General features: G+C 40.2%; 1 protein-coding gene across 1 annotated transcript in view; it reads left to right on the top strand.

The window, feature by feature from the left end:
- Positions 1 to 17,194, top strand: part of FAM171B (family with sequence similarity 171 member B) — a 38,911-nt gene extending 21,717 nt beyond the window's left edge. Inside the window, exons 2-8 of the mRNA XM_058027963.1 lie at positions 1,173 to 1,406; positions 2,144 to 2,236; positions 2,526 to 2,681; positions 4,456 to 4,623; positions 8,110 to 8,226; positions 8,718 to 8,841; positions 9,112 to 17,194. Coding sequence (XP_057883946.1) covers positions 1,173 to 1,406; positions 2,144 to 2,236; positions 2,526 to 2,681; positions 4,456 to 4,623; positions 8,110 to 8,226; positions 8,718 to 8,841; positions 9,112 to 10,447 — 2,228 coding nt within the window. The 3' untranslated portion in view covers positions 10,448 to 17,194. The remainder of the gene's footprint in view (positions 1 to 1,172; positions 1,407 to 2,143; positions 2,237 to 2,525; positions 2,682 to 4,455; positions 4,624 to 8,109; positions 8,227 to 8,717; positions 8,842 to 9,111) is intronic.
- Positions 17,195 to 24,007: the final 6,813 nt, after the last annotated feature.

Genomic DNA, 24,007 nt, shown 5'->3' on the forward strand with positions numbered 1-24,007 from the left:
TTGAAGTATGATTTTGGGTAGATACATGTCAAATAACTTAACTTGACATTTGACCTAAATAGAAATACATATTCATGATGAATGGATTTGAAAGTGTTAGGATACAAAGTAGTGCAGTGATATTGAATAGGGGTAGATCTGTAACCAAAATACAGGAAAATCTGTTATTGAAACTATTTTTAAAAGTAATATTTTAGGTATTTTAATTTCCAAAATGAAATTATTCTGGAAATACTGTGGAATTCTGTCCTTTTTCACGTACTGTGAAAAAACACCCTAATAGTTTATTTGCCATCAGGGTGAGAGAGAAATTGTGATTCAAAACACCTCGAGTCTGTTGTTCAAGTGGATTGATTATTTTCAACATACTTTTTTGTCACTGTAATTATGATTTCTGCAAGACACTGGGTATGGCATGAACTATAAGATCTTCTAATTAGAGGAATACTGTTTAGAAGTTGCAATGTAGGAAGGTCAAAAGTAGCCGGTAAAAGTCTGGTGGGAGATGGTAGCTTAAAATAATGTCTGGATGCATTTATAATAATGTTACACATGTAAATGAAAATGTGTTGTCCCACTGTGTGTAGACATCAGGTTCTCTGCCTTTACAGAGTCAAGGTGCACCTTGAAATGTGTGTCCCAAGCCAAGGGCTGGATAAGAAGACCATCTGTATTATCAGTGTGATATTGCAGAGCACAGTAAATCTCCTGTTGTCACAGATGCGTTCTTCAAGCTTAAGCAAAAAGGGGAAGATTGCTTTGTAATTTGGTTACAAATGTTGGTGTTTTTTTGGGGTTTTTTTTAGTTTTTTTTTTAACTGGTTAGTTATTATATTTGCTAAGTTTGATAAACTTTTTGACACCTTTGTGCTTTGTAATTTGGTGTCAAATGTTGGTGTTTTGTTTGTTCTTTTTTTTTTTTAACTGGTTAGTTGTTATATTTGCTGAGTTTGATAAACTTTTTTGACACCTTTGTGCCTCATCTTTAGTTTTTTTGTTTCCTCCTTCTCTGGGGTATAAATTGCATGGTTACCCCTGCCTTTGGCCAGAGACAGGGATCCACTGTGCAGTGTATGAACAGCAAAGACCTGAGCTCCAGGACTTCTTCACAAAACCATGGTCCTTGGCTGTGATGTACCATCACGACCTCCTGTTTTTCTTTTTGTCAACAGGATCTGTTTTCACCCTAAAAGTTCAAGTAAATGACATCATCAGCCATCAGTACCTGCGCCAGGCGGTGGTCGAGGTGTTTGTTAACTACACCCTGACAAATTCCACCCTCACTGGGAACAATGGAGCAGTGTTGATAAAAGTCCCCTACAAACTGGGCCTAAGCTTAACTATTGTCTCGTACAAGGATGGCTACCTGCTGACACCTTTGCCTTGGAAGACTGCGAGGATGCCAAGTACGTAAGCGTCTTACAGGCCTATTATTAAACTTCTCTGGCAGTAATTAAATTTCTCTCCCAAGCTGTCTGGGTGGTTGCTGTCAGCTGAACACAGCTCAGAGAAGTCAGTCAAGGGAGATGGTGCCTGTCAGTGCAGATCTAGGGGTGAACGGTCTGTTAAACTTGTCAAAATTCTGATTACTCTAAAGCAGAAAATGGCCCTTTGAAAATCTAAGTGGGTTATGTTGTGACACACAGTGAATTCTTAGATTTTTTTTGTCTAGAGTTAGCAAAGAGCTGTTAATGTGTCCTGACAAAAATCCTGTTGACTTGAGTAAAAAAAAATCCTGAGTAATTCTTAGAATGCCAATGCTTTCTTTCCTCTAAGCAGATATAACCTGTTACAACTCTGCCTCAGCAGTGTTTCCGCACAGGTTTTCTTGTTTAACTACTGCATGATCCTAAAAAGGCACATGATTTTTATTAAAAAAAAAAAAAGACTTTTAAGTCACTTTCTAGTGACTTTCTAGTCACTTGTTTATCCAAAGAAGGTATAAAACAGTAGCAAACATTCAACAGAACTCTTTCTGCCTAAACACCAAAATGTCTGCTCTGGACAACAGGAGTAATTTATTTAGTCTTCATATGCTCTCTGGTTTATTAACTGCTCTGTTCAGTAGATCTTTAGATTTGGAGACCCTGGAGGATTTTTTTTGGTTGCACAGTGTAATAACAGATATTATCATTTTCCACAGTCTACTCATCCGTGACACTCTCATTATTCCCACAAAGTCAAGCTAATATATGGCTGTTTGAAGATACTGTCTTAATTACTGGAAAACTGTCTGGTAAGTTCTGTGCACGCAGACTGTAACTAAACACTTTGTGATAGCCATCTGCACCCACACGGAAAAAAAATTAAGCAGCATTTTATATAATACCTATCTACTTAAAGCCAGATTTTCTGTTAATTATGTAGCTGTACGAGGGGCTGTGACAAGTGCTAGACTGGAAATACAGAAATCATGGAGAAAATGGGGGAAAACAGGTTGTTATGCTGAGTGGATTGCTGAAGGGTAATAAAAACACTGTTTGTCTGTTTTACTGTGGCTAAGACAAAATATTACTCTTTTACAGATGCCAAATCCCAACCGAGTGTTCAGTTTCCAAAATCTTTAATGAAGCTTCCATCAAATCACATTGCAAATGTTACAGCCTATCTGACAGTGCCAGAGCAATTTTTGAAAGTGGACAGCTTTCTCTATACGACAGGAATTATTCTAAATAAATCAGGTATGTGAATATGATGGTTAGGAATTCCTATCAAGAAATATTATAATGCATATGAGTGCACAGTGTTTCAGAAAAACATATGCTTAATTTAAGAGGGCCTGAATCTGCTTCCATTGTATTGGATCAGGAAGCTTTGTTGCACAGGAGTAAGCTATGAACACATCAGGTGAGTAATCAGTGTTACTCTATTTTGGTCCATGCAGCATGAGAACACATCTTGCTGCACTGAAACACAACTTCAGAGTCTGCTTTTTACGTTTATATGTATGTATGTGTATTTATGTTCAGGATTTCATGAGACTGTGGAACTGGTTTAGTAAACACTTTAAAAATGCAATTATAGCCAGACTGTACAGCAGGTGAAGCTAAAGAAATCAGTGAAACAGCAGCAGTGAGCTCCAGCTGTGGAGTTGCTGCATTTTCACTGGAGTGATTGGTTCTAGGGGTTACCCCCAGCACAGGGATTGCATGGGAGCCCCTCTTGGCTCAGTCAGGCTGGGCAAGTCGGGGACCAAGTGGTCCCTTTGGGTACAGAGCACAGCTGGAATAATGTTTTCTGTGCATCTGTTTCACTGGAGAAGCACTGAGTGGTTTTATGAGTTGTAACTCTGCCCTTATACCATTGGATTTTGTTAGTATTTGTCATTCTATCAGATAGTTTTAAAATTTGCATAGGTACAGTAATCTCTGGTAGGTTGGACTGTATGCAGTTCAATCCTTCTTTTGTTCTTTTCTTTCTATTCCCAGTGGATCTGAAGCCATGAGGCTCTTAAATTCATCGTGGTGCAGGGAGAGGGCAATACATGGCTTATATTAAGTCATCATATCCTACTTTTTAATTTTTATTCCATTAAAGGCAGCATGTATACTGATATTTTGACAAAGATATTTTAAAATCTTTCTTATCTGTGTTTCACCTCTTTAAATGGAAGGCAGAGGGAAAGAAGCATAGGAGAATAAGCAGTGTTTATCCTCTTTGAGTTTTCCCTTCAATCTGTCTGGCATTTGTTTTAAATTATTCATAAACCCCTGAAGGAATAAGCTTCCTTTTAGGGCAGGTGGAAGCTAATTGATATCTGATGTGCCAGGAGTTCTCTCACAACCAGCTTCTAACAGCCTGCATAGATTTAACATCATTCTGCTACTTAGTGATTCTGTTTCAGCTTCTCTCACCATCCTGTCAAACTGGGCTTTCTCTGGAGCATTTGCAAACTGGTGAAAGGAAAACAAAGGAAAGAAACTTGCAGGCTGCCTTGTAAATGCAACATTTCCTCTGAGTGCTTTGACAAGCCTCATGATTAACTATTCAGTTAATTCTGGCTGCCAAATTAGAAAATTAATCCTTACAGGAGAGGTTCCATATGCTTTCACTTTAATTCAATGTTATGCACATTGTGATTATACCAAAATTCTTGTATGATCTGTATTTAACATCAGTTAGGGGCTTTGCAATCTGATGATCTGAGGGGAAAAACCCTTCCTCCCCAACCCCAACCCAAGTTTTCCCTCATGGTTAGTTCTGTGGTCAGCACAGAGCCAAGATGTTGCAAATGTGTTTCTCTTATAGCTTTGGTATAGAAATGACTCTGTTTTGTTTTGATCATAAGTTGTTAAAAGCTCAGAAGGAAAGTAATGTTGATTTCTATTTGACCAAGTTGGTAAGAGCTGACTGTTTGGATGAGGATGAGGACTTGCCTTTAGTAGCTTAATTCTTCATGTATTTCTTTTAAGATAACCTGTGAAAGGAGAATTACAAGATATTTCTTGTCCTCAGGTTTCAAAAGCATGGAACTAACTCCTCTTACTGCCATATGTGTAAATGTTCTGTTGGCTGGGAAAGAAGTGAACATAAAGGGTCCCATTCAGGTTACCCTTCCTCTTCCCACAACTGCTGTAAAATCAGGAGATGCTGTACCTGCCTGGACATTTGATATGAAAATTGGTAAGTGAGTTATTTGTTATTTTGCCTTCTAGCACATGCCTGTAGGTTTGGGCGCAGTGATGACATTATTCTATGAGGTGATGGTCAATAGGTGGTCATTTATTTTAATGGGCTAGCTTGAATTGTTCAAAGGTATTTCCCTGTTTTCATTAATTCAAAAAGCTTTGGTAAAATTCATTAGCATTCCTCTTGCCTGGATTTTTATTTTCATGGGATGCTGAGCGTTCACAGAACATATATTTTAGGTGATGTTAAATTTCAAGCCTAGTAATTTTGTGAATTCCTTCTTACAAGAAAGCAAACCAGAACTGAAGGTTTGGATGCTTTGTCTCCTAGAGTGTAGCTCTAAAGATCCTTTGATGCTAGAACTGGCATAGATATTGCTTCAGTTAACAAAAACAATTCAGAAAGTGAAATGAAGGGGAAATAAGAGTTATCCAAGGGAACAACATAGTTCTTCCAGTATGCCAAGAGGAGGCTGGGGATTAGTCATTCTAAACCTTTTGTCATCCCTTCACATCTAATTTTAGTCAGGAGTGAGTAATGAGCTATGTCCATGTAACCCATTTAGCTGACCTGTATTAGGTGTGGGTGCATTAGTGTCCTGATTGTCCTGCATTGCACCTCACAGTCACCATCACCCTTGAAATGTGAATTTATATTGAATATACAGGCTTGAAATGTGCAACTGAGTGAGGTCACATCTTGCTCCTTATCAAGGCAAAAAGCTTTTGTTCAGTGTTTGGAAGTACAGGAGAGGAACACCAGCTCTAACAAAGTGTTGTTTACATGGTCAAGGAAGAAACTGATCATCTTAATTAAAACAAACCTGAAAAACATGGATTTGAATTAAGGATGTGCTAAGAAAATTTGGCTAGGCTGTCTTGTGGGGAAAAAGTGAATAGGATAAGTTTTGGCATAGAAGATTATCTGTCTATACACCTAGGAGACTTCAGAGGGGTAATTGGTGGAAAGAGATGGCATTTTAGAGGGTTTTAGTCTGAGGTGGTAAAATATCACTCAGGGTTTAAATTTCTTATTGCCACAGCCACTTTTGCCAGCTCCTGTGCTGAGCTTTTTTACCTCCCTAAACAAAGCTAAATCAACACTGTTGTTAAACAAGGAATTGACAGAACTGGAGCAGCACAGGATGGGTTAGAATACAAACCAGTGTGAGGTGTTTATGTGGGGATTGAGGGTCCTGCTCAGCATCCCTACACAGGATTGTTGGCCCTGGGAGTAAAACTGGAGCCAGGAGCATGGCCAGCTGATCCAAACCCCAGTAAAACCAGCTGGTTCTCCCTCTCCAGTGGGATGTACTTTACAGAGATTCCATCAGGGCAAGCTGTTTGTAATGGGTGCTCTCTGAGGGGTACTGTTCACTGCTGCTTGCTGAGGAGAGGGACAGAAGGATGGTGGAAAAGGACAGCAACTTTTGGGGCATAAATTACCTTGTGCTTTTTCTCCCATTTCTTCCTCTCTAACAATAAAAAAATTGCAATTGTATTCACTTTCTGGGTGTTCATTCTTCAGTATGTTTCTTTTATTTTTTTACCTTTGATCTGACACATGCAAAATGACTTTTCCCCAAGGAAACTGAGTAATAGCAAGGTGTTTTTCAGTCAAGGTTCTGGTGAGTGAGGGCAGTGAACACCTCAGCTCTGCAGCAGGCATTGCAGAGCATCCATAAGGAGCAGCAGGCCCCCATCTGAGCTGAATGCAGAGCTCCTGCTGCACTCAGTAATGAGGCTCTGGCCTCCTAGGTGCTGCGTGTGGGATGTCCCCAGCAAGACACTGACACAATTTTTAACTCTGAAGTCCTTGGATAATGTGATATGATGGTAATCAGAGCTCTCATGTCAGCATTGATAGTGGCAAGGGAGCAGGTCTGTGTGGGCTGACCCATATGCAGCAGGAAAAAGATAGAATCTGCTTTCACAGGTCTGCCTGAGCAGTGCTCTTGGGGCTTACTCCAAGTGGAGTAGTACTGAGAGTTCCTGGAAAATGAGCTTTGGTAATTGTACTCAGCTGCTGTAAATGCAGAGTTTGTTCATCTGTATTGAGTGTGGCTTCCTTCTTATGAAATATTTTGCTGCATTAGTGCTAAAAGTACTTTGTGGATTTTAATAGAATTACAAAAACCAGAGAGCTTGCATTCAACATTAAATTGAGAATTATATCCTTCTGCTTGAATGGCAATAAACCATAGAGAAAATGGGTTTACTCATGAATCACATTTTAATATTTTTTCTTAATACCAAGTATTTTCTATGTAGTATAATGAGGAAAGATGTAATTTGTTAAAAAGGACAGCAGACATAGTATAGCTTCTTATGGATTTGTTCAGTCAAACAAACAAAAGATAGAACTTCTGGACACCTGGAAGTTTTTTTTGCCTTTTATACAAGGTTTGCTGGTATTACTCCTGACTCTGTACAAGATTTCTCAGGTGGCTGAGAAAGCACTTTCAGAGCTCTGGGTGGTTGCTGCTGCCTTTCCCCTCTGCCAGCCATCACAAGCAGCAGGAGAAGGCAAATGCTTTATTTTCTCTGCATCTGTGGCAGGTGTCCATCCTCATCATCTCCTCCTAGCTGGGAGATATTTACTTTTCCTTTGCTGAAAGATGGGTCCTGGAAGAAAATCAAATTGAAATTCATATAAGTCCCAGCTTACATGAGTTATACTGTTTTCATTTGATTTTTTGAGTTTGATTATTGATATTTTAAAAAAGCTGATGGTTCTATCTACTTAGTATTTGCAGGTTGAATATATAGCGTTGGTTACATGAGGCTGTTTTCTGTCCTTAGAATTTCAAAAATGGCCCACAATAAACATATTTGTGTTAAGTATAGTTCTCTCTCTTCTAATGGATGCTTTATTAATTGTAGAAGCTGGCATACCATAATACCTTTCCCTTGCCTTGCCAAACAGATGGTGTGGAATCTGTGTCCTAACAATAGCACTTCCTCCTCGGGCCAACCGAACTGTTACAGCCTCGGGGCAGGGAGGAGGAGAGAAACATTCAAGACAAGCATTGTTTATCCTATTGTGGCTTAATGAGATTAAAATGTTTTCCCACCAAGTTCTGCTGGCTGATGTTGAGCTTGTGTCCATATGCATCAGTTACCTGCTCCCTCATTTTTTAGTCTTGGCCTTCATGCATGCTGAAGGTCTTATAACAGGTTTTCTCAAATTATTTATGTGCATATCTGTGAAAGACAGTTATTAATAGAAAATGAATCATATTAAGTTTACTTCTGGTGAGTAAGGTTGATGCTTTGTTTCAAAGTGAATGGCTGCAGATGGATGTCAGGAGAGGAAGTTTGCCTGTTTAACTAAAGCTGTGTAATAAACAGTGGCTGTCAGAAGTTTCAGCTTTTCCTGCCACCTTGTGTATTTCTGATAATGGCCTAATTGCTGGTGGTTTGAGGTATAGAAGAACCCTGCATAGCATGTGCAATGTTTTGTCCTTTTTTCCCCCCCCAGGTGCTTGGGTGAACCGTGGGCTGGGAGTGGTGAAGGAGGTGGATGGCCAGTCAGTGTGGACATACACTGCTCAGCACTTGGGCTACTGGATTGCAGCTCCACTGCCTGGAGCAAGAGGTATGGCAACCGTGGCCAAGCAGATCCTGAGTGCCCCATGAGGCTGTCGGTTTGACTGCTTCATTTAACAGCAGGAAGGGAGAAGTGACATGCAACTTCACCACCTGGATAAATTTTGTTTGAGTCCTTGTAGTGATTTTCTTGCATGCTTTGTAAATTCATAGGAAGGGATCTATCAGAGAAACAGTGTGGCTAATTGTTAAAACACAGCACTCTCTGGCAGAGTGCTAAGTAGAAAATGTAGACCACTTTTCTGAGTTAGTTTGGACAATTAATACAAATATAATTTGTCTGGAATGAAGTAGATGTCATGGCAAGCCTTTAGTATTCGAGATGAACCTGTCATTTTTACCTAGCAAGGTGAAAAGGCAAGGATGAACATAATGGCATTGGAACACAAAATCACTGGAAAAGTACTGTTCAGTTTATTAGCTCTGCACATCATTTGGCTTTAAGAACTAATGCTTGTCTGGTTTTGTTTGATAATCTAGAATCCATTATAAGTGCTGTTTCCAAGGACATAACAGCCTATCACACCGTGTTCCTTACGGCCATACTGGGAGGAACTGTTGTCATTATCATTGGATTTTTTGCTGTTCTTCTTTGTTACTGCAGGTAAGCAAAAGAAGTTCCAGGGAGCTCATTAAGAGTGGAATTTGAGGTTGATAAAATACTCTTTTGAGGTTGACTTGTTTTCTTAGCTAAACTGTAATGTATAGCATAATATTTTTTTTTAAATTACAGTTGTTACAGAATTTCATTTTAAGTTTGTGATGTCAAATTACATCACAACTTCTTAACTAAAGTCAAACCTCCAGCTTTGGTAGTCAACAGTCCAGTATTTCCTAATATGCTCTGCAGTCACCTTGCTTCTCTTTTGCATAGGGATAAATGCCATCGGACACAGAAGAAGGAAAAAAACTCAACCAAGCTGGAGGTCATAAAAAAAGACCAGACAACATCAACAACTCACATAAATCACATCAGTGCTGTCAAAGGGACTTTAAAGCTGGAGGATAAGTCACAGTTATATACACCGAAGATTTCTTCCTATAGCCCTCAAAGGAGGCTGTCCATGGACACAGAAGATGGAAAATCACAGGACAATTTTAAAATCTACTCAGAGGATGCTTCTTATCAGTCCTCCTGTCAGACTGGTCAGGCAGGAAATTCAGCCCATTCAGTGGAGCCCAGTGCTGGAGTGAGGCTTTTACAGCAGCCAAAGCACAGTAACAGTACTATTTCCCAGGCTCCTAGGGACATCCCAGACCAAAACAGGTACCTTTCACTGAAAGAGGAGATGTATGGGCTTTCCCATATCCCAGAACATCTAATGCATATTTACAATCAGCCTATTGCTATTCTTCAAACTTCAGACCTTTTCCACTCCCCAGAACAGCTGCATCCTGCTAAATCAGCAACTTTGCCAAGGAAAGGGCAGCTGGTGTACGGCCCCATGTTGGAGCCCATGAGTCGGGACAGTTACATGCAAACACTCCCCAAAATGCCAGTGCACTCTCATCCCCAGCCTTCTGCCTGCAGAGATGAGAGCAGCGCCCTGGATGGTGAAGAGGGCTTGCCTTCCCAAGCATCCAACTGGGGCAGGTACACCAACAGCTTGCTGGAATCTGTCTCTGTTCCTGGGACCCTGAATGAAGCAGTGGTAATGACTCCCTTTTCATCTGAACTTCAAGGGATTTCAGAGCAAACACTGCTGGAGCTCTCTAAAGGAAAACCATCTCCGCATCCTCGGGCGTGGTTTGTGTCCTTGGATGGAAAGCCAATTGCTCAAGTGAGGCATTCTTTCATAGATCTGAAAAAGGGCAAAAAAACTGAGAGTAATGATACCAGTCTGGACTCTGGTGTGGACATGAATGAGCATCATCCTAGCAGGAAACTGGAGAGAGAGAAAACTTTCATTAAAAGCATGCCACATTCTAAGATTCTTTACTTGGAAGATCTGGATCTGAGTTGCAGTGAAAGCGGGACCACTGTTTGCACTCCAGAGGACCAGGCTGTGAGACACATCATGGAAGGAGGGAACGGGCCAGTCCTAGAACAACACAATGAGGAAGGTCTGAGGAAAAAATCTCTGCCAGGAAGTCATGAATCTGGTATCCCTTCTGCTAAAAAAAGGGATAGACCACCTCTCATGAAAAGAGATAGCAAAACCAATATCTGGAAGAAAAGAGAGGAGAGGCCGCTTATTCCTATAAATTAAAACACAAAAAACACAATGTGCTTTGTGCTGTTGCTCTCCCTGCTGGTTGTTGATCTCTTGCCTGCTTCTGTAATTCTGCAGTGTTGGGTTTACAAGGGAAATGTTGTTTTCTAGTATCGAGAAAAGTTTCATTTTTTTAACATAAAGATTGAGTTACCAAACTTCAGCTGGGCAGCTGATATTCCATGTGAATTGAAAACAGGGAAATGCTACTATTAAACTTTTCCAGTTCCTAATTTTACTGGCAGTATGAGGAAGGCCCACATTTTACTTAGCCTGTCATTCTTGGACACACCTTTGGGAATGCACAGTGAGAAATGTAGGCACGTGGTTTAATTTTTTTGTACTTGTTGCTAATGCAATGGTAGCCTAGTTAAAGCCATTCCTAGCCTTGTTCCTAACCAACGTGACCATCTGTACAGTATTTTATATGTGAACTTTTCTAGCTGTCTGTTACTACTCCTTTGTACAATGTGAAACGTTTCATCCCTTGGTCCCACGACACCAGCAGATGAGCTGTGCTGGATTTCTCAGCAGAGCTCTATAGCATTACTGCCCTCCCTGTGTGCCCACCCATGTGCAATTCCATACAACACTGGGGGAAGTGTACAAGTGTGGCCACTGCAGCTCATGGTCCCCACTACCTTAAGGTGTTGCCCATCTGCTTTGTTTAGATGTGCTTTGTTATGGCCTGTGGGTGTTCATGGGCTGTGAAGGGTCCATGTCCAGCAGAAAAGGACTGGTTCTGGTAGCATTTGGAGCTGCAGCTACTCCTGATCCCAGTGTCTTCTTTTGGCTTCTTTGTCAGTGAACATCTTCTCTTCTCTATGCTGTTGGGCCAGCTGTGCTCCAGAATATAGCCTTGAATCTCTGCCTATTTATAAGTGAGGGTTTGGCCCATGATGAAGAAGTGTGCAGGATTAGACAAATTATGCCTTGGAAAGAGGTTCTTGAGCAGGAAAGCTGGGCACCGTTGCTTTTTATTTTATGTTTAAACCAATGGGAGATCATTTGAGGTTTATGTGCCTACATTTTGCCAGCCTGAGCTGCTTTTGTCTAGGTTTGCAGAGGAGTTAAACAGGCTTTAAAAGTTGGGGAGGGAGGGTTATGAGCATGAGACAGCAGATTGCAAAAATTTGGTCTATAATGCAATATAAATACATTTATGACTCATCTTAGAGTTAAATTTACCAAAAGTCATGAATGCATGAATTGTAACTAAGATATGTATAGAGGAAGGAAAGGCCATCAGAATATTCTTTAATTTTTATGTTCATCTTGTCAAAGTGATCATTTCAACTTTGGCTAACAGAAAAATGGATGCATCTCTTAATGTGCTTCATATAGTGAACAGAATGTATTTCTGTGGCTTTGAGGCTGTTTCCCTGATGAAATAAGTTCCAGCATTTTGGCTTTGGCAGTTTGATTATAAATCATCCTAAAAAGGCTTTATAAATATTTCCTTAGAGCTTGGTTAAGGGTCTGTACCAAGACCCAGACATACAATGCCTATATTTGAATTGTGAGGTGAGTGGTGCTTGGTTGTCTGCCCTGTAGTGCACTCAAGAGTTGGGAGCTATCCTATGCAGCTGGGCTTCTGGGAATATTTACTCAGGAAATATTACTGTGAAATATGTCTGTGGTGTTGGGATTGTCAGTTGTCTGTAGCTGTTTCTAGAAGAATATGGAAGATAACCAGGATGGTACCAGCAATGCATCAGTCCAAAGTGAGCATTTGCTTCATGAACAAAATGTTCCTATTGAATTCATAAGTATGAAAGTGCAAATTAAATTTGAGACAGGTGTGTATGTGTGTGGTGGGTTGGCCTTGGCTGGATGCCAGGTGCTCATCAAGCTGCTCTATTGCTCCCTGTTCCCAGCGGGATGGGGAGAGAAAATAAGATGGAAAACAACTCCTGGATTGAGATAAAGCAGTTTACTAAGGAAAAAGCAAATTTGGTGAGTGCACAAAGAGAAAAAAAATAGGTTTGTTCTCTACTTCTCATCAGCAAGCAATGTGTGGCTGCTTCTTGGGAAGCAGGGCTTCAACACGTGTAGTGGTTGCTCCAGAAGGCAAACCTTGTAAATAACAAATATCTCCACTTCCTCCTCCTTTCCTTAGCTTTTATATCTGAGCTGGTGTCACATGGTATGGAACATCCCTTTGGTTGATTTGGGTCATTTGTGTCCCCTGCCAGGATCTTGCCCACCCCAGCCTGCTGGTTGGCTGGGACTGTTGAGAGTCAGCACTGATGCTGTGCCAGCCCTGCCCAGCAGTGGCCAAAGCACTGGTGTGTTCTCAGCACCTTTCCAGCTCCCAGGGCAAAGCACAATGCTGGGAAGGCTGCTGTGGGGAATGAACTCATCCTCAGCCACACCCCATATCCAGTGGGCATCACCATCACAGGTGGGAATCTCAGCTCCTGTGCCTGGAGCACCTCCTCCTCCTCCTTCAGCACTGACCTTGGTATCTGCAGAGTTGTTCCTCTCACATGTTCTCACCCTGCTCTTCTCTGGCCACAATTACCTCTGCACAATAACTCCTTCTCAAATCTGTTACCACACAGGTGTGTGTCACCATCATTTCTGACTGGCCCAGCCTTGGTCAGCAGCACCTCTGTCCTGGAGCTGCTGGCATTGGTTCTGCTGGACACCAGGGAAGCTTCTGGCAGCTTCTCATCCCTGTAAACCTCCCCACCCCCCACTAAAAAACACATGGTGAAGCAACTGTCCCCTGCTACAGCAGGTATCCTGGAATTACCTGTGGGGGACCCACACTGGAGGCAGGCTGAGCCTCAAGGACTGCACCTTTTGAAAGAGTGAACCATGTTTGGAGCTGTTTATGGAGAACTGCTGCCCTTGAGAAGGACTCAAACTGGAGAAGTTCATGGAGAGCAGCCTCCTGTGGGATAAACCCTGTGCTGGAGCAGGGGAAGGACTTCTGTCCTTGAGCAGTGTCAGAAACCAGATGTGATGGACTGACCCATTCCTGTCCCAGAAACCAGATGTGATGGACTGACCCATTCCTGTCCCAGAAACCAGATGTGATGGACTGACCCATTCCTGTGTCAGAAACCACACATGGTGAACTGACCCATTCCTGTCTCCCTGTGTCACTGAGGGGAGGAAGTAGAGCTGGGAAAGAGGGAAGGGTGGGGAGAAGGTGTTTCTAAGATTTATTTCCCTTGTCTTATCCTGCTCTGGTTTTGTCAGTAATAAATTCAGTTAATATCCCCAAGGTGAGTGAATCTGTTCTGCCTGTGACAGTATTCAGTGAATGATCTCTCCTTACCTCAGTTCAGGAGCCTTTCATTGGATTTTCTCTCCTCTATCCACTTTGTGCAAGGGATTGGTACGAGTGGCTGTGGTGGGTGCCTGGCATCTAGCCAGGGCCAAACCACTACAGTGTGTAAATAAGTCTGTAATTAAATTGGCCTCAAGAAAAAAGAGGTTTAATTCATCTATTTCAGATGTGAAGATGGCTTGTCATATCAGCATGCCTTTGGTTCTCTTTCTAGGTAACAGGAATTTTGTTGTCCAATACCAAATACTTTTTCACAAGAACTTTTTGTTTTTTTAATGTATGGTTGTACTGGATTTTTTAATATGACTTTCTAGGCCCAGATATTGATCACTTCATCCTTTGCTTTGTTGTATACATTAGTAGGAATCAATTTATATATGCACATTTCTTCTGAAAGCTGCCCTTGAGGTTCAATATTGCTCTTTTTGCAGAGTTGCATTGGTTCTGATGGCTCCCTTTTCAACAAGAGATTATTATACATTCTGTTGAACATCATAGAAAATCCCTGACAAGCTAATGGTTTTAAGGAATTCATATCAAGTTAATATGTCTTTACTTGAAATTTTATTCACTTACAGTAATATTTCAGATTTTTAAAATGCATTTTTCATTGTATATACCAAAAAGACCTAATTTCTCAAACTTACTTGTATCATCAAAAAATATACAGACTACTATAAATGGCTTTATTTACATGAGTTCAAAGGAAACAAGTTTGGCACTCCATTGTTCTCATTCTCTGACAGAGTGGGTGTCTGGTTGTTAAAGAAAAAGGATTAGAAATCCAACTCTATAAATTATTATGATTCAAATTCATACAGAATATTTCTAAATATATCAGTCTTCACATTCCAGCTGTATGTTGGAAGTTATGCACTGGAAAAACCTGTATTGCCTGCTGGAGATTAGAATTCTTTTTGGCTTTAGATCATTTAAAGGAGGAGTTTGACTATGCTGAGCTCTAAAAATTTTAATTCCACAAAACATTCTGTGTGATGTGTAACATGTAGAGAACACAGAATGTCACAGTGAAGTGTCACAAACTTATGGTTTTCCATATTTCTCTATATAATTTCAACATATGAATTTATAGGAGTCACTGAATTTATTTTTTAAATTTTTTTTTAGTTGGCTCTTTGTGGCATTAACAGACTGTTCAAATGCTGCTGCCAGAATTAGGCCTATACAAAAATTAGCAAGGATTTGTGGCACACAGCTCTTGGAAAGGCTGGGGAAACATTCAGAGGTTTTTACTTCTTTGAATCTGGAGGTTGCTTACCTTGAGAATAAGAAGGGAGAAATGTCTGTGAGCCCCTTCTAAGGAGAGGGGAATGAGTAAGGAAAATTGGAAAGGATACAGCTTCTTTCTGATGCTAGTTTGCAAACTGATATGTGTTTGGGCTTTGGTGGAATCAACTCTTTCTGAAGAACACAAATGTTGGCAACACTTATGTCTCAGTTCTTCACAAGGCACTTCTTGAGCTGTCAGCTTTTGCAAGAAAAGCCCTTATTTATGTACATATAGTTTTAAGTGCAAGCTCATTGACAGTGATTTTTAGATTGTTACCAAATGTTAGATATTAAAAATGCTAGATATTAAATTTTTTTTTAATTAAAAATTTAAAAAATGATAGATGAAAAAAAAGGTGAGGGAATCACTTAAAAATCACATTTGATTAAGAGAGAAAAAGTCCTTCTAGTGCAATCAGAAAATAGAGCTCTGGTATTACAAACCTGGAAGTAAAAAATATGTGTTGATCAGGGACATTTTTTATCACCATAAATCTAGAGGTGACACACCAAAAATAATCCAGGATGTAGGAATGTTTAGTTGTCTCCTTTGTTTTTATGCAGAGATTTGTACCAAAGAGGATGAAATGAACTGGCACCAGTATAGATTCTTGTTAGTTAAAAAGTGACAAAGTTTCACAACACTACTGATCAAACACTGTGCAAATGAAAAGGCAGTGCACTACATCTGTTGTCTAGTGTTTCACATTAGGAAAATCTGGAGATAAATTAGCCTGCTGAAGTGCCTTTCTCTTTCATCAGACTTATTTTATCAGTGGGACACCTGACTATCTGAAAGCACATTATGGTTTTATTTTCTGTTAGCCAAACCCCCCTGAATTCATATAATTATGTAGCTTTTATAATATTTTAAGAGGCAGATCTAGTGCTTTTTATGTTGGAATACTGACTTCTGCATGTTGATGATGATGGTAGTTGTTGTAAAACCTAGTTTTGATATTTTATGTTTGAAAAGAAATTTTAAAAATATATCTTTAGCAATCTGAACAGTAGTGTCTTTTAAAAATGCTCATATGGGATCTGATTCAACTTTGTGTGTCAAGTGCAAGCATCTTGAAGTCACTGGATTTACAGGTATGAAACTGACTGGGATATTAACTTAAAAAATGAAATTAACATATGTTTATATATAGACTATTACAACAATAAAAGTCCTTTTTTAGCTGCTAACTTTGCTTGTGAGTAGCAGCAGAAATTGTATGGAGATCAGTAGGTAATTCTTATTTTCTATAACCAATTTTCATCTCAATTTGGAGCCGAACCTGCATTGGTTTTTAATAGCTTTCTAATTTTTTTTTAAATTCAGTGGTATTATGAAAACATAGTACTATGCCTACAGAGCTAAAGATGAGCATTCTTTTATAGTAATTTGTACTAATTTGTGCCACACTTCTAACAGTAGGCAGCTACATTTGTGTTAAAGAATTTATATGAAAGGTGATTTAAATGACTTGAATCTGAGCTTCGTTTCCTTTTAAAAGCAGTATTCATTGTGTTCTGGAAAAAATAAATAGCTTCAGGGTTTTTTTAATACTGATAGGGCAAATACTGTCATTTCTTGTTTTGCTAGCACCCTCAGCCTGAAAACTGTTTTACCAAATGAATTTTTTCATTCGGTTTTAGGACTTACTGAACATTCCTATATTCCCCCTCCCCAAGACATCCTGGTACTTTATTCCCCAGGTAAAGGATTTAGTTCCTTTGAAGCACTCGTTGCACTTCAGTCCACGTTAGAACAGTACTATTTTTACATGTCACTGTGTAGAAAGGCAGTTTTTAGTGCTCGTTGGAGCATGTTACTCGTGCAAAGCGTGGCTCTGGGTGTTGCAAGGCAGGTGAACTCATGGCCCTGACTGTGCTCACCACCCTGAATTCTGGAGCCTCATATTCAACAAATGCTTCATGACCTCAGCAATTATTTTCAAAATCTCTCTAGTATGGATATGGTTTATGTAAAACATTCTTGATATTTGGCATCCTGGTTTTAAGTATTTCTACCTTTTTATATTTTGTCAGAGGTGTCTTTTCATCTCTGTATTTACTACAGTATCAGTGTATCTGTTGCTGAAAATGTAACTAAGGTTTGTAAAATGTTACAGCTTATGCAATATAATAAAAATTTGAAAAAGTTATCAATGCCTGAATTTTTATTGGTTTTTCATTGAAGCCCTATGTTGTTTAGGGGCATCTCTCAACACTTTCTTTCCAAAATTCATTAAGGGTATTTCTGTCATCACTATAATTCCCATGACAAAAGAATGTCATCCTCCTTCAGGTTACCAACTCTAATAGAATCACATTCTCTATTCTGTATCTTGTGAAGAAAAACTTCTTGTAGTCTTCAGCTGGACCTTGGAGACAATTTCCTTGCAAACAAACAAAAGCACATCAGCAGAATAAGGAGCTAGCTTAAAAAGCTTTCATCCCTTTAGGATAAATTCACAGCTAAATTATTTATTTGGAAAAAGGACAATCCAAATGCATACTACAGAATCATTTGGAGATGTACTGCACTAACAGCAAGTTTAAAAACATTTGCTTTGATAGGCATGGATGTTTGTTTACAAAGCCTATGCTGTCTACTCTCTAGGTAAAGTTGATGCCAAGAAGGTTTTTATTTTTTTCTACATTTTTCATAAATTTGTAGTTCTGTAGACTACCATTATATAGTTATATAGTTCCCTAACTAACTCAAATACTTTTCCTACCTTTTCTCTTAGATTTTATAAAAGCAAGCTAACTTTCCTGGAATCCTAAGTAGTCTTTCCTCTAGTGTGAACCAAGGACATTTTGTTTTTTCCAGATATTGTAGGCATAATAAATGTGGGGCTAGAAGCTGGGATTGGGGGGGCTTCAGTGGGGGACAGAACCAAAAGAGAGGGGGTTACTTAATTAACTGTTCCTCTAATTGGATTATTTCTGTTAAGTGTGCTAATTTGTTCCAGCTTTAAAATTGTCAGAGTCCTGTATTGTATGCATTGTGCCACACTTGAACCTGAAGGTAACCCCTTTTTGTCATTTTATAATGCTTGGCTTGTGATTTTTGGTATCATAGTCAGTTACTGACGTTAAGGCAGAGAAGTAAGTGACAAGCAATAAGATATAGTCAAAGACTATCAAAATACTGGTTTTAAAACATTTATTGTAAAGCTATAAAGTTATTATGAAGGTTTGCAAGATGGCTGTTCAGTCTTGATTTTTCTGTTGCATTTGCAAGTTGTTTTGTTTCTAAATTCTATTAGAATAAGAAGTGCACATTTTTTTCTGTAAAGTGGACACTTCACTGCAGAGCCATGCTCCAGTTCATCTTGGTGGTTTGTCCAAGGTTTTGGATACTTAATGTGAACATTACCACACATGTATCTATAGAAAATGAATTCCAATTCCTGTTATCTCTCCAAAATTAAGAAAAATCACATAGCAATACTAAATAGGCTTCCCTTTTTCTTTTTTCCTCCTTCCTCTCCACCCACCTCTCCAAGCTCCTAAGATTGCCACATTTTCCCAGATTGCAAAAGGGCTGTAACAATTGTCAGGCATCTTTTCTTGTGATTTTTTTCTGTCATTAGAAGTGTAGCAAATCACGGAGAAAATTTTATGCCTAACCTGTACTAAGGGAACTGAAACACTTTGCTTAATAACAACTCCTGACATATGGGACAAACAATTTCTCTCTGATCAATGCATTTGTCATTATCTGCCTTGTAAGAATCTTAAACTGTTTAACAGAGCAAGTATTAATTGTGTGATTATATGAGAGGAGCTGAGTAATCTTACTGTAGCAAATTCAGTTTAATAAATTTAAATTTTAGCATTTATACTTAAATTGAGGGTCTAGTCCCCCTTCCCATTTATATTCCTGTCACTGATTTCTCCAGTGACCTAATCCAGGTCTCCAGACTGCCAAAAGAACAAACCTAGCCAAACCCACCAATTTTCTGCTGAAGTGGTGGGTTTTAATTGAATTTTTAGGTGGGTAATACATCTTTATTACTTCAACAGAGATGGTGCAGGGGCAGGAGCACAAATGTGATGAGGAGCAGCTGAGGGACTTGGGGTTGTTTACCCACAGATTTTATCCAGAGATTTTATCACTCTCTACAACTCTCTGAAAGGATGGCGGACGGACGTTGGGCTCTTCTCCCAGGTAACGAGTGACGGGATGAGAGGACACAGCCTTAAACTGTGCTGGGGGAGATTCAGCTTGGACATCAGGAAGAATTTCTTCACATAAAGGGTGGTTAGACATTGGAATGGGCTACCTGGGGAGGTGTTGAAGGAAAGACAGGATGTGGCGCTGGGGCCGGGTCCCAGGCTGGACTTGTTGGCCTCCAAGGTGCTTGTTTGGCACAGGTGGGACGGGCTGCCCTCAGAGGCATTTGTTTGGCACAGGTGGGACGGGCTGCACTCAGAGGCATTTGTTTGGCACAGGTGGGACGGGCTGCCCTCAGAGGCATTTGTTTGGCACAGGTGGGACGGGCTGCACTCAGAGGTGTTTGGCAGTGGTTGGATGGGCTGGCTCGGTGTTTGCCCTCAGAGGTGTTTGTTTAGCACAGGTAGGACAGGCTGCCCTCAGAGGTGTTTGGCCCAGGTTGGACGGGCTGCCCTGGGAGATGTTTGGCACAGATTGGGCGGGCTGGACTCAGAGCTGCTTGTTTGGCCCAGGTTGGATGGGCTGCCCTCAGAGCTGTTTGGCACGGGTTGGACGGGCTGCCCTGGGAGATGTTTGGCACGGGTTGGACGGGCTGCACTCAGAGGTGTTTGTTTGGCACGGGTTGGATGGGCTGCACTCAGAGGTGTTTGGCACAGGTTGGGCTCGCTGCCCTCGGGGGTGTTTCCCAGCCAGAGGAAGCTGTGCCTCAGTAATGGACGCGCACACGGAGCCCCCGTTCCCGCTGGGCACACGCGGGGTACCGGCGGAGCAGGCCCCGCGCAGCCCCTCAGGGGAGGCCGCCATGGCGGGGCCGGGCCTCAGCCGTGCCCGCGCACTGAGGGGCTCCGCCTCAGCCCGCCCTGCCCTCGGCCCCCGCCGCTAGGAATGGGCTGGAAACACCCGTGGTGTATTGTGTGCCTTTAAAGGCTGAACAGCCATGAGAACCTGCGCCAGCCGGGCTCCTGCTCTGCGCGGCCATCGCTAGGGGGAGGTGTTGCACTCCTTCCAGCCTGCAAAAATGCGTTCATTTACCGTCTCTCAAATATTTTTAACAGTTCTTCAACCAGTTAGTAACCAGATAGTTACCAGTGTTTCGGAAATAAAGAGTAATTGATGTAGTTTTTACACTTATACACACCAGTACCTAATAATATATATATAATATATAGTATAGAAATATAATATATAGTATTTAAATACTATATATATACTAGATACCATATACCAGTGTATATATATATATATATATACACTATATACTATATACACTATATACCAGTATATATAATTGGTGTGGGTTTTACTAGTGTGTATATATATATACACACACACACATGTATATGACCTATGTAATCAAATATGACAGCAAATGTAATGTAATGTAATATAATATAATATAATATAATATAATATAATATAATATAATATAATATAATATAATATAATATAATATAATATAATATAAGTACGTTTTATAACATATATAATAATATCTATAATATTTTGGAAATGATACGTTATCGATATAATATTAGGAAAAAGTTGTTTCCTATGAGAGTGCTGGCACCCTGGCACAGGTTGCCCAGAGAAGCTGTGGCTGCCCCATCCCTGAGATGGACAAGACTTGGACCAGCTTGGGGTAGTGCAAGGTGTCCCTGGCCTTGAAGGTCCCTTCCAACCCAAACCATTCTATGATAACGTGGTAATGGAGGTTTCAGTCCCATGTATGTTTTTTAAGGCGTGAGAAATTCTTCCTGCCCTGTTCTCGGCTTCTCTGAAATGCCTTTTGGTTTCAGAAGTGACTGAATGCAGCTGGAACGTGACAGAGATGGAGCTGAGCTCGCAGACAGGCAGGAAGGGTCAGCACAGGGGATGCCAGAGGAGGTGGGATGAGCCAAAATGGATGAACCTTCCTTGTGCCAGGTGGTGAAGGAAAAGTGTTGATGAAGAAAAGCTGATCGAGCTGCAGAATCCAGATCAGTGCAGAGGTGAGAACAGGATTAGACAGAAAGGTTTTTGAATGCTTGACTCATGAAAGAAAGAAGGGCCTGAGTGAGAGAGAACTGTGAAACACACTGACTGCACAGAGACTTGACTCAGGTGAGCTGGTCACAGCTGTCACTTGAGTCAGCTCAAGTGGGCACATCAATCTGGAGCAGTTGAAGTGGCTGTTTCTGACTAAGTTGTGTACTGAATAATCCTCAGAGTTAATTATTTAATCTAATTTTAAATAATCTCTAAACTAACCCTGCCAGCAGAATGAGGATAAAGGGAAGGGAGCAGGAAGAGCATCAGTAGACAACATCCCTAGGTACAAAGCTCTTAAGCAAAGCCCTCAAGATACCATTTTTAGCTGGGTGTCACAGACTTCTTGTAAAAACTCATGGATCAGCTTGTTCATTTTCCCTTCCTTGTCTCCATCACAGCATCATCTCTCCTGAATCATGTTTTAGTAAAGAAAAAGTTATTTTTCATTTTGCTTTCCCTGCTAAGCAAGAGATTTTATAGAGTTCACAGCCATGAAGAAATGTTTTGCACCTGCTGTGTGGTAAGAGGTGTCCTGAGAGTGGATAAGATCAATGCATGATCTTGTGATTTATTCAGTTCTTAATCCTAGGTTTGAGAATGGTACCTAACAATGCTTGTACCTTGCAAAACGTTTGAAGCATGGAATTACAAAGAAATTTAAAAGATTAAGTTATGGATTATTTCAACAGGAAGAATTTCTCCACAGAAAGAGCTTCAGAAAAGGAGTTGTAAATTTTACAGATTAACAGCTGCACTGAGCATATTTTGGACATGTTTTTCCCAGGTCATTGTATAGGGAGCCCTTTTAGTGAGAACCCAGGGAATATTGGGTTTTTTTGTTATATATAATACATGTAAAACAGTTCCCTTTGGCAGTTACAAAATTTCATGACATGGCACAAGATGCATCAATTTGCTCTTACAAACTGTCTGCCTCTTGAGCTATTCCTGTTCCAGAACTGGTCTGATATTTATTCACTTTTTGTTCTATCTGGTTTTACTAGCCCCAGAGTACAAGTGTTCAGTCCCTTCTAATAATGCAGAATTTGAAATTACTCTGGTTTATTCCCCATTAGAACAGATCAACCCGTACTGATTTTTGTCAGCAGAGCTTGAATTGCATATTCTGAGCATGGGCACTCTCATGGTTTGTCTCAGGATCCATTCGTATTAATGGTCTTCAGAAATAACTGTGTGTAAAAGTAATAACTCTTGTAAGTTTAGTCCTAATGTTTTGGGGTTTTTTTGAGATGGTGCCTGCTTTTAAATTTGTTTTATTGCATTTTAAGGCAATGCCAGCTTCATCTTTAGTGTCTCTGCACAAAATCTTCCCGAGCCCCTAGGGTTTGTTGGCTGTGGAAAAGGTACAGGTGAGTGGCATCGGCTGTCTGTGTTCATCTCTCTGAATTGTTACTGTGAAGTGTCCAGGTAACAGGGGATTATTTTGTCCTCATGGGGTGTAATTTTGAATACTGTGGGGTCCCAGTTCTGAATTTCATTTTGAATAAAAAGTAGAAAAAAAAAAAAAAAAACAAACCCGAGTTCCCACCTCTGTGGAAGGTCAAATCTCTATTTTCTGTGTACTTGGGACCTCTCTCATTTCCAGAATTTAAGCTATGTGAAATAATACAGGAAAGGGAACTTTGCTCCTTTCTTATCACCTTCTCAAGATTTATTGGGTCAGAGAGCAGAAAGTTTACTTTTTTTACCTTGCTACTTTATATATTGGTCTGTGAACACTTGGACTTTTTTTTGACAAAGTCTCTCTAGTAAACAAAACAGAATACAAGTAAAACCAGATATGAAATCCTAATATTTATGAAATCTCCTGCAAATAATGAAAAGAGAAGATATAACTCCTCTCAGAGATAGTGCTGAAAAAAGCTAAGTATTGTGAGACTTAAAAATTAAGACGACCTTGTGGTAGACCAGGACTAAGGAGAAGCTCATCCTGGTTCTTTTTTAGCCTTCTTGAGGGGCTTTGAGTGAATTAGTTCAGTTTTATCTCAGGAGTCTTTCCTTGCTCCTCCTCCCTGCCTGGTCTGATAGAGTGATCCCCCTTTTCAAGAAGGGGGTTTCAGGGCTCTCAGTGTGTATTGGCAGAGACACCGTGGAGTTCTGATCAACAGAACCAACAATCTTTGCTTTACCAACAATCACTAAGCAGTGGTCCTGAGGTATTTGGGATTTGGATTTGTCCAATAGAACACTCAGCTCCTGAAACTGGGCAGTAGTTTCTGAGCAAAGCCACATGGGTACAGGTCTCTGGCTGACATCAGCCAGCTGCATTCTTTCCACATCATTTCAAGAGCTATAAATATAAGGGAAAAAAGCCAACAAAGACCCCATATCAGAAAAACCTTTTCCTCTCTACCAAAAACATGAAGCTTGCATTGTGACAGAGAGCTGGAACAGAGAACAGCGTTGATAAATTGGGGCAGATTTGCAATGTTGTTCTGCCAATAAACTTGCCTGGGTGGTATTTTTAAATAATATGGAGAATAATATTTACTCTTGCTTGCATTCTTATATAGATACCATCAAAATGATCCCCAGTGGGATTTCATGACTCCTGAATTATTTAATCATTGCTAAAGAGAACGAGTGTCCTGGGTGTGAAACACAAGGTTTTCTTATGTACTGTGCATTAATACTGCTATAGGGGCAACAAAAATCCAAAGCAAATGAAAATCTTTTCTATTAAAAGACTGTGAAGTACTTCCATTGCTGATGCTTCACCTGACATCTGCAGATTTCGTTGTTT

Source organism: Melospiza georgiana, chromosome 7, assembly GCF_028018845.1.
Source record: "Melospiza georgiana isolate bMelGeo1 chromosome 7, bMelGeo1.pri, whole genome shotgun sequence".
Taxonomy (NCBI): domain Eukaryota; kingdom Metazoa; phylum Chordata; class Aves; order Passeriformes; family Passerellidae; genus Melospiza; species Melospiza georgiana.